Genomic DNA, 9,973 nt, shown 5'->3' with positions numbered 1-9,973 from the left:
ATCCATTGGAGATAAGACAGAGCAGGCAAAGGGCAGAGAGGGAAAGGGGGCTTGGGCAAGGGCAATGTGATAGCTAATGCTATCTTAATGACAGGATCTGAAATCACCTAGGAGACAGCCTCCAAGGGATTATCTAGATTCAGTTAACTGAGGTATGAAAAGCCACATCAGCTTTGGGCAGCACCATCCCTTAGGCTGGGATCCTAGACAGAATACAAAGGAGAAAGCAAGCTTCAACCAGTGTCCATCTGCTTCACAACCACGGAGGCCATGTGGCCAGCTACCCCACATTCCTACCTCTATGATTTCTTCACCATGATGGACTGTACCCTCAAACTGTGAGCCAAAAGAAGCACGTTTTCTTTAAGCTACAGTTTGTAAGGGCATCTCTTCATAGCAAGAGAGTAAGTAATTATCCAGGTGGGACTCTTTGACCAACCGACTGGAACCTCGAGGAAGTTGAGAGGCTTCTAGAAGACTTAGGAACCTTGTACATGCCACCGTTTCTGAAGCAGGAACTTCATTCCTGCAGTGTGCACTCCTCCCCTGAGAGACAGGACAGTTTATGGAGAGCAGATACGGCAGCATCTTCCAGTAAGCGGAAGGTGCATCCTGGAGCTGCTTATTCTGTCAGCTTCAAGTTAGGGATAACTAGCATTTTAAAATGCTGAGGAGGAGGAGGATGATGTAGAGAAGGTAATGATGGATGATGGACAGGTGGCGGGAGTCTGGGGAGAGATTCAGAACTCACAGAATTCTATTCCCAGACAATCCTCTCTCCCAGTCTCTCACCCAGTACCACCTCTGACTCGTCTCTGCTTCCTTGCAATCTCCAGGTTCCTTTCTGACTCTGCCTCCTGCTGGTACACATCAAGGTAGAAAGGCCATTGCAGCTCAGTCCTCCCTTGTCTCTGCGTGCTTCCCCTGGCATCGTTTTCATCCTAGGATGTACAGATGGACCCTTTGCCAGGTTATCTTTTCCCTAAGCTTCCTATCTGCACTGTTTCCAGACCATGCATGCTGTGGAGCCAGTGGACATGACACTTCAGTTGCTATTCTGTATCTCAGCAGTCAGGCTACCAACATCAGGCCACCAACATCAGGCCACCAACACGTCTCACCTGGATGATTCCTATGTGATAGTCTCTGTTCTGGTTTTACCTGCCTCCAAATAACATCCATGTTTCCATGGTGTATTTAGAGTTCTCTCTCTCTCTCTCTCTCTCTCTCTCTCTCTCTCTCTCCTCTTCTCTCCTCTCTCCCCTTTCTCTCCTCTCTCCCCTCTCCCCTCTCTCTCCTCTCTCTCCTCTCTCTCTCTCTCTCTCTCTCTCTCTGTATCTCTTTTGCTTTCTCTATGCGTGTGTGAGTGTGTGTGAGGTACATGTGCAGGTGCATGAGGAGACTAGTGCATAAACTTGGCAAACTTGGGTGTTATTTCTCAGGCCCTATTCATCATTTTAAAGTATGTATTTATTTTCATTTTACGTATATGAGGGTTCTGTCTGCATGTGCAAACGTGTCCCAGGTGATGCATGGTGTTCCTGGAGGTCAGAAGAAGGTGTCAGATACCCTTGAACTTTACAGATATTGTGAGCCAACATGTAGGTGCTGGGATTTGAACCCATGTCCTCTATAAGAGCACCAAGTGCTCCTAATTGATGAGTCACTTGTTCCAGTTCCCACCACTGACCACGCATATCTTCTTAAACATAGGGTCTCCAGCTGTCCTGGGAGTTGCCAAATAGGCTAGGCTGACTACCCAGCAAGCCCCAAGGATCTGCCTATCTCTGCCTCTCTAGTGATGAAATTACAAGCGTGTACCACCATGCTCCCACCCTTGTAATCAAGCACAGCTTCTAGAGATTGAATTTAAGCCCTTGCACTTGCAAGGCAAGCAAGCTCTTTACTAACTGAACTATCTCTCCAACACACTCCAGAGTGATCTTTTAATCTAAGTTAACATTTTAATGTAACATTGACACCCACTTTGGTTCTTCTCCAACCCATGATAGGGTTAAAATTTCCTGTAGAGGACCATAGAAACTGTGAGACCCAATTTTAGAGAAGATAAAATCTCATCCAGAGACCCAAAGCTTATTATTGCCAAAGGTGGCAGAAGAATAAATGGCTCCCCCAAGTGCTCAGAGTCAAGGGCAGGGCCAGAACACATGAGCAGATAGATGATTGTCAGCAGGAAGTACTCAAAGGGACTTTGGTAACCATAAAGGACCGGGAGAGGGACATGGCTCAATCAGGCTGTGCCTGCTCCTCCTCTCTAATCTCCACATTTACTGTGATGTCACCAGGCCAGGCCCTGCCATGCATTTGTGATGCCCAACTATGGCAGCTGCAGCTGCTGGTTTATCAGTGTGGGCAGGGTGTCAAGGTGGGCAACACCTGACTGGAATAACAACACGATGCTCTCCCTTCTGATTGCACTGCTCATGGCGTCCAAGGGACATGCCCAGGACAACCAAGGTTAGTGTCTGACTAGCCCAGAATTAAAGATAAGAAAAGCCTGTCACTTCATCCCTGGATCCCCTAGAGTGGATAGGGAGGGGCTCCAAGGTGTGTGTTTGCAGAGTTAGAGGTCTCGAACCCAGATCCAGAGAGCATAAAATCTCACCCAGAGAGACCCAGAGCTCTTTAACCCCAGAGGTGGCAGTAGATGGAATTTGATTCAGGAAATGAGGAGACTATGACTGATTGATCAAAGCAGATGTACTGAACTGGTTGAAGATGCTATTTACAGTGAATCTCTCAGGACCTGTGCCCAGAGTTCCAGAAGCACAGGAGACTTGGGGAAAGATCAACTACTGGCTTTGTTTCTCCCACTGAGCTCCCTGTCTATAAATGAATTGAGGCTCTCTCTAGGTCCAGACCCTGAAGGAGGCAGCAGAAAGGTGTGGGGTCGAATAGGGATGCATTTAATTTAGAAAATATTTATCAGGTCACGTTGCTGTAAGAAGTCGGTTCATGTAACATTTACTCTATTGTCCTGGGAGGTGCCCCATAGAGAAAGTTCTATGGGTAGACCAGATGTGCAAATGTTTGGTACTCTTTCTGAAGAATTACAGCAGGACCCCACACAAAAGGATGCTGACATGTATGGTTCATAAAGTGACTTTGCTATATTTGATCTCGTCTCCCTACCTTTCCTCTTCCCCCTCTCTCTCCCTCTCTTCCTCTCTCTCTCTCTCTCTCTCTCTATATATATATATATATACATATATACATATACATATATATGTATATATATACATATATAGAGAGAGAGAGGAAGGGAGGGAGAGGGAGGGAGGGAAAGGGAGGGAGGGAGAGGGAAAGGGAGAGGGAGAAAGAGGTGTACTCATCTTTCTCAAAGTCACTCACAGCTATTTTACAGTTCTATCAAGCAACATCATTAACTTGTAAATTTCTGTTGCTTTTCTTCCCATTGGTCTTCCAACACCCTTCAAACATAGAATATGTGTTTATGATATCTGCAGCAGGTCCATTTTTGTTAGTTTGCGTTTTCCTACACTGACCATTTTCAGTTTGAAGATATTTTCTAAGATCTGTTCTGTGGGCCCTCTCATTTGATTTCCCTCAGATGTCACCCTGAGCTTAGCCAGAAAGGTTCTGAGAATGTGAACTGAGGATTTCTTTGGGTGTCTCGTGTACCAATGTCTCTTTGCTTTCTCTCTCAAAACCAGTCCTGTGTGGCCACAGACCTGCCTTCCCAAACTCATCATGGTTGCCGTTCCGTGAACTGCTGGAAGTTCAGAATGGTGAATTCCCGTGGCAAGTGAGTATCCAGATGCTTGGGAAACACCTGTGTGGAGGCTCCATCATCCATCAGTGGTGGGTTCTGACGGCAGCACATTGCTTCCCAAGAACCCTGTAAGTGTCTGGACATCACCATCATTTATGCCGCTTGTGGCATACATGCAGTCTGGGCTAGTCACTTGGTTGGTTGGTACATGAAGTTTTGGAAGCCACAGGCTTTGTGTCCAGTGGCTTTGGACCCAAGTCTGCTCCTGTATCCTATATTGTAGTCCCTCTTGGCTTGATCAACTATATCACAAGTTGGCTGCTTCTTGTAGCTCAGCACCAATGTTGGGAAAATTTAGTTTAGGCTTCCTTTTCTTGCCCACCACTTGTATACTAAGAAACGCTAGATTCATTCACTCATTGTGCATGCATTGAGCACCTACTGGGTACAGTTTCAAGAGAGAAGGGTGTAGCAGCCAATAAGAGAGCCAAGATTCCTGTGTCTAAGGCGTTTACATCCTCTTTTCTCAATGGGTACATTACACTTCTGTTGGTGAGAGCTTCCCCTGAGCTAATGGTTCACCTGTTCAGTGATCCATCAGGGTCTGGTCCCTGACTCTGACCTCCCTGGTCTCTCTAGCCCCTGCCCCTGCAAACCTTCCCTATTCTATTCTACTTAGTGGCTTGGAAATGTGTCTGTAGATACAAAGTGCCTCACGATCACTGTCAGCTGTGGTGCTTTCGTCTTCATCCTTCAGATTAGAAGTGGTAGCGGTGAACGTCTCTGTCGTCATGGGAACCAAGACCTTCAGCGACATCAACTTGGAGAGGAAACAGGTGCAGAAGATCATTGCTCACAAAGATTACAAGCCGCCCCACCTTGACAGCGACCTCTGCCTGCTCCTGCTCGCCACGCCAGTCCAATTCAATAAGGTCAAAATGCCCATCTGCCTGCCGCAGCAGGAGAGCTCCTGGGACCGGTGCTGGATGGCAGAGTGGGCGTCTGCTCATGGCCACGGTATGCACCTCACCTTCGTGCCATATGAAGCTCACTGGCGGGCTGCCTTCTGCTGAGCAGAACGATGGTTTAGCTGGGGACAACGCAGGTCTGGATTTGTGGTAGTATCCATCACCTCCTTTGTCATCACCTTTTGCCACCTGTAGAACAACAGCAACGCCTCCCTCTACTAAATCATGTAGGTGAAATTACGTAGGTAAAGTCCCCTCTTCCCCACAAATATGCGGGGATATAGAAGAACCTCAAATCTTCAAAGCAGCGATCATTTCTACGAATTCCATCAAAAGTGTTTGGCTCACACGTCTGTTAGCCTTACACAGAATCCACCATTCGCTGATGTAATCAAACCAGTGGTTTCCCTGGGGCGGTGAGCACCATCGACTCCACTCCTTTTCCTGTAGAGCACCAGGCTGGCCACCCATGGACCGTGAACATGGAGAAAGCCAGAATTTCCTTTAGCACTGTGGTTATTTTTCCCCTTCAAGACGATACATCCCGGATGTGCCTATTCTTTCAAGTGTCTCCATTTATCTCCCCAAAGACGAGATGTGTGCCGCTCTAAACTTCAACACTAGGACAAAGGGTAGCTTCAGAGCAAGGGTATGAGCATGGAGAACTCTCCATATTGTGCCCCTGGTAAGGGACTGGCTTGCTACTGGAGAGAGCCCGCATCCTCTAGGCATATACATTAGTAGTGGCACTACTTGTTGGGACACCCAGATAACAGAGTGGGGTCTTGCCGTAAATCATCCTCACTAGGGAAACTGTGAATCTGACTTGCTGGGCACTGCAACCCTCCAGGGCTTCCACTTTGGTGCGTGTGGACTGGTCACTGTCAGTGGCCAATGCATGCTCATTCTCAGGCTGGCTTCCTTTCTTGGCTAGGCTTAACCAGAGGCTTAAACATGCACCTGACGAAGCTGAGGGTGGTTCGGATTGGCTGGAGAGCATGTGCCAAGAGGGTGACTCAGCTCTCCAGGAACATGCTTTGTGCCTGGCAGGAAGGAGGCACCAACGGCAAGTGCCAGGTACTCGGCCGCTGCCACACCCCTCCCCCTCGTACACCACAATTCTTAGGTCATCAGGAGGCCAGGAGGGAGGCCCTTGCACATTCCACCAGCCAACCCTTCATAGCCTCTTGCTGGATGGCCTCTCACACACAGCGCTTCTTGCTTTTCTCATTCCAGGGAGACAGTGGAGCACCCATGGTCTGTGCTAACTGGGAGACTCGGAGGCTCTTTCAAGTGGGTGTCTTCAGCTGGAGCGTAACCTCGGGCTCCAGGGGGAGGCCCGGTATGTTTGTGTCTGTGGCTCAGTTTATCCCATGGATCCTAGAGGAGACGCAAAGGGAAGGAAGAGCCCTCAACCTCTCCAAAGCCTCGCGAAGCCCCTTGACTTGCGTTTCACCATACCCCATATGGCTAAGTGTGGGGTCTCAAATACTGCTTGCTGCCATGTTTGCGGGGGATAAATCAAATTGCTAAGCTCGGAACACTCTTACTGTTTGCCCAGTCTGTTCTCGCCTATTTTCTCCCAAGCATCTGAGGAATGCTAGCTACGGATTGGTCTCTGCACTGATGAGTTAACCACAGACTTAGTTAACTCTAATGTAGGAATGTTAAACTCCATGCTGAAAGAAGCGCTGTAGGTGCTGGTGGGGGGACTCCAGAGTCAAACATGTCCTCCGACAAAGGAGGGTCAGGAGGGTATGATTCAGGAAATCTTTGAAAATCTCTCATGAGAAATCTCCCATCCTTCCCTATGAAGGGGGCTCCACCTGAATTGTGTTTGCTCTGACATTCTGAATTGCTTCTTTCTCTCTGGTGACATGATCAAACCCAGCCACAGATCAGCCTTGTTCTGTCAGTCCAGCCCCCAACCCAGGTCTGCACCCAGGGAGCTCCTAAGCCAGCCTGCAGATGCCTCCGTGGCCTGGCCATGCAGAAAGATCTCTCTGTGTGTGGCAGGTAGGGCAAGGGCTCTCGGGCCCAATTTCAATCTGAAAGTGGGAGATTATGGCTCAGGACGTGGAGACCACACCTTTCCTTCCGTTTTTTAATTTCCTCAAAAAGCACTTCCGGATAACCATTTGTTCCAAAGGCACTGATGTCTATCAACTTCTCCAACACATGGAGACGAGACTTCCCAGCAACCAAAGTTACTGCCCATCATATGTGAGAGTGGATTGACCTAAACCAGGGACCTCAGAGCCAACGTGTCCTTCTACCAGAGACAATGAACAGAGTAGCTTTCTGCTGGTCATGAAACAAAGGGCAAGAGTTTGGGCTTAGAAAACCACGAGACCATGCTTGAAGACCAGTGCCATACCATACATCCAGGGACTAATGGCGGTTATATCTCTCTATCTTGACCAACTCCAGTGTCATCTGTGTGACATGACATATGTCATTATGCCGGATGGGAGCCACATGTCCTATGGGACTAGGCTTCTTGGAGGTCAACGGCAGATGGCCCGGTATTAGCCACTGCTGAGGAATAGACGGGTTTCTCGATTAGCTGGCTATGCGACATATGGGCTTTGCACAATCTCTTTTATAATAATGATATTCTATATATCTACAAGACAAGGATTATCTCTTCAGGAACAGCTCTGGGATAGGGAAGCACAGTATGGGAATGTATGAGACTACAGCAGAACCCTTGTCATACACGGGGTGTGTGATGAGCAAGGGAATAGATGGGTTAATGTTGATGGATAAAGACTGTTATGTTATACTCTGAACTTTATGGATAGGCTTGCTAGATCCCAACCCCCATGGTGTCTGCTGCACAAGAAGGTACAAAAAAGTATATTTCAGCAGGTGCAGAGAGCTGATTAGGTATATTTGGTCACTAGATGAGATAAAGAAAGGGTTAGAAAGAGGAAGGGCCATGATAGCGATAATGAGACAGAAACTCTCTATTCATAAGATGAAACCACTTGTCTGAGGTTTACATTCCCAAGGACAAGATTTCCTCTTCTAAGGATGCTTTATGTCTAACACCTGTTCCTGATAATTTACTTTTCTTATAATATTGCTGATGTGACTAAAAGAAGCTTTCATACTGTGCCAACCAATGATACATGACCTTCTGATTTGTTCTTTGAATACTATATAATGAAAACATAAATTCAGTAAAATCGCAGCAGATTCCAAGAACTCTCTTGTGTGTTGTGTCTGTCTCTCATTCGCTGAACTTGTGCCTTCCTGTGTACCAAGACCCTGCTTCTCCCATGGTCTGAGTGGCTCCCCTGAGCCGGTCTGTGGCACTGTCTTTTCTTGGTCAAGTCTATATGGCATAGATATAAAGCAGACAACCAATTATATGAGCAAGGAGTTTATTTTCCCCCATTCATTCATTTGAATACTTTGTGAATACTGTGTATAGTAAGGATACATATAGACATTTCCAGATATACGTATATACATATACATATAAATTTTATATATCTTCATTCTATCTTCTATTTCCATCTATTTTCTAAGAATCATGGGGAGTGGGTAGTCTAACATCTGTAGAAGAGGCACTGGGCCATGACAGGGATTACAAGGTACAGTGGTATCTTATAACTTACAGGGAGAAATATTTCCTACCTTGTGCCTTAGTATACACACAAATATACACCTTGAACTAACAATTCATAAAGCAATACACCCTTTACTGCTACTGGATGAGCAAGGACTTAGATTTGCGTGACCAAGGCAAACTGCGGCCATCTCTTGGTAGATCTGCCTTCTGAAGATCAAGACGCTCCTATATGATTAAACATCCCGGAAGCTGCAGCTAGGATGTGCCCCTTTAAGAAACCATGGTGCCAGGGCATGTTCCCAGTTTCTACTTGTTCACACTAAGGAAAGATAGGTGGCATCAAAGGCCCATGGTTTCATTCTGATGTCACTTTCGCTTAAGGACTTTTCAAGAGGATCCTGAGAGAACAAAAAGTACCCTGAAAGGAAGACCCATCCACCATGATTTTGGAGGGAGGAAGGGTCACTGTATCTCATGAATGTGCCTCCCATCTCAAAATATTCACGTAACCTTCGGATTCACAATGCAGGACCCCCTGTACTGATACCCGCCTCAAGGGCAGCCCATTCCTATTTCTCTCTTGTCTGGCCAAATACATTTCTGCTTAAATCATTTGTGTCTCCGGACTGAATTCTTTCCTTTGAGAAGACAGGAGCTGAGAGCTCCCACCACAATAGTAAGTGACCTTGGTTTGGAGGGGCTGCGTCCCGCCACCCGGCCGCCAGCTAACTTTACACCCGAAATAATTACACGGAAACTGTATTTTTTAAAACACTGTCTGGCCCATAGTTTTAGCCTCTTATTGGTTAATTTTTACATCTTTTTTTAACCCATATTTAGTAATCTGGGTAGCACCACGAGGTGTGGCTTACCAGGAGAGATCTTAACCTGCGTGGATCTCGGAGAGGAGCAGCATGGAGACTCCCTATGGCGACTGCCTCAAGCGTCTCCCCTACTCTACTTCCTTGTTCCCACAATTCTGTTCTGTCTACTCCACCTACCTAATTTTCTGTCTCTTAAAGGGCCAAGGCAGTTGGGGGTGTTGTCATTTTGCTCGTATTTTTTTTTTTAAAAAAAAAAAAAAACACTTTCTACTGCATTTAATAATTGCAACCCTTATAGTAGCCTTGTAGTAGAGCCACTTGGTTCCCTTTCACTGCTAACTGAACTCAAGGATGACAGTTGCTAACTTGACTCAGGGGCACAGTACACCACAGGCTACCACAATCTATTTCCCACTAGCAATGACGCCATTATTGCCTTCAAACAAGCTAGGCTGAAGCCACACCTAAGAGTCTCATCTTTGACATGTTTCTGCTACAATGTTCAATGACAAAGAGTTAGAAATGTGTCAAGGAAACAGAAAGCACTCTATGTGCCTTAGGCAGAAAAGCATGTAGTACATGGAAAAGAAGACTTGGGAAGCCCTGAAAGGCTCCATGCAGAGGGCAAGAGGAGGGATGGGAGCATCCTGCCTGGGCTTGACCAACTGCAGGAGTCACCAGACCCCACTCCTGCTAGTCATCTCCTGGTTATCCTTATCATCAGGGAGGATTGGACTTTGTGGCTAAATTTCATGGCCACCATCTAATGGTGTTTGTATGTCTGCCTACTACCACTCTGAGAAAATGAATTCAGCTTGTGATAGCTGGTGTTGTCAACACAACTGAA

The 9,973-nt window shown here is 46.8% G+C and overlaps 1 protein-coding gene across 1 annotated transcript; it reads left to right on the top strand.

The window, feature by feature from the left end:
* The first annotated feature begins 3,767 nt into the window (after positions 1-3,767).
* On the top strand, positions 3,768-6,255 carry LOC119799768 (serine protease 55-like). Its single transcript, XM_038309624.1, has 4 exons — positions 3,768-3,787; positions 4,512-4,771; positions 5,657-5,799; positions 5,959-6,255. The coding sequence occupies exons 1-4, from the start codon at positions 3,768-3,770 to the stop codon at positions 6,253-6,255; spliced, it is 720 nt and encodes a 239-aa protein (XP_038165552.1).
* Positions 6,256-9,973: the final 3,718 nt, after the last annotated feature.

Source organism: Arvicola amphibius, chromosome 13 (genome assembly GCF_903992535.2).
Source record: "Arvicola amphibius chromosome 13, mArvAmp1.2, whole genome shotgun sequence".
In the NCBI taxonomy this organism is placed as follows: Eukaryota; Metazoa; Chordata; class Mammalia; order Rodentia; family Cricetidae; genus Arvicola; species Arvicola amphibius.
The sequence above is the reverse complement of the archived record's forward strand: the minus strand, read 5'-3'. Positions and strand labels throughout refer to the sequence as shown.

Bases quoted from the DNA above. Each gene is read 5' to 3' on its own strand.
- LOC119799768 (XM_038309624.1), top strand. From the start codon at position 3,768: ATGGTGAATTCCCGTGGCAA. The intron at 3,788-4,511 runs GTGAGTATCCAG...TTCATCCTTCAG, and splicing joins ATGGTGAATTCCCGTGGCAA to ATTAGAAGTGGTAGCGGTGA. The intron at 5,800-5,958 runs GTACTCGGCCGC...TTCTCATTCCAG, and splicing joins GCACCAACGGCAAGTGCCAG to GGAGACAGTGGAGCACCCAT.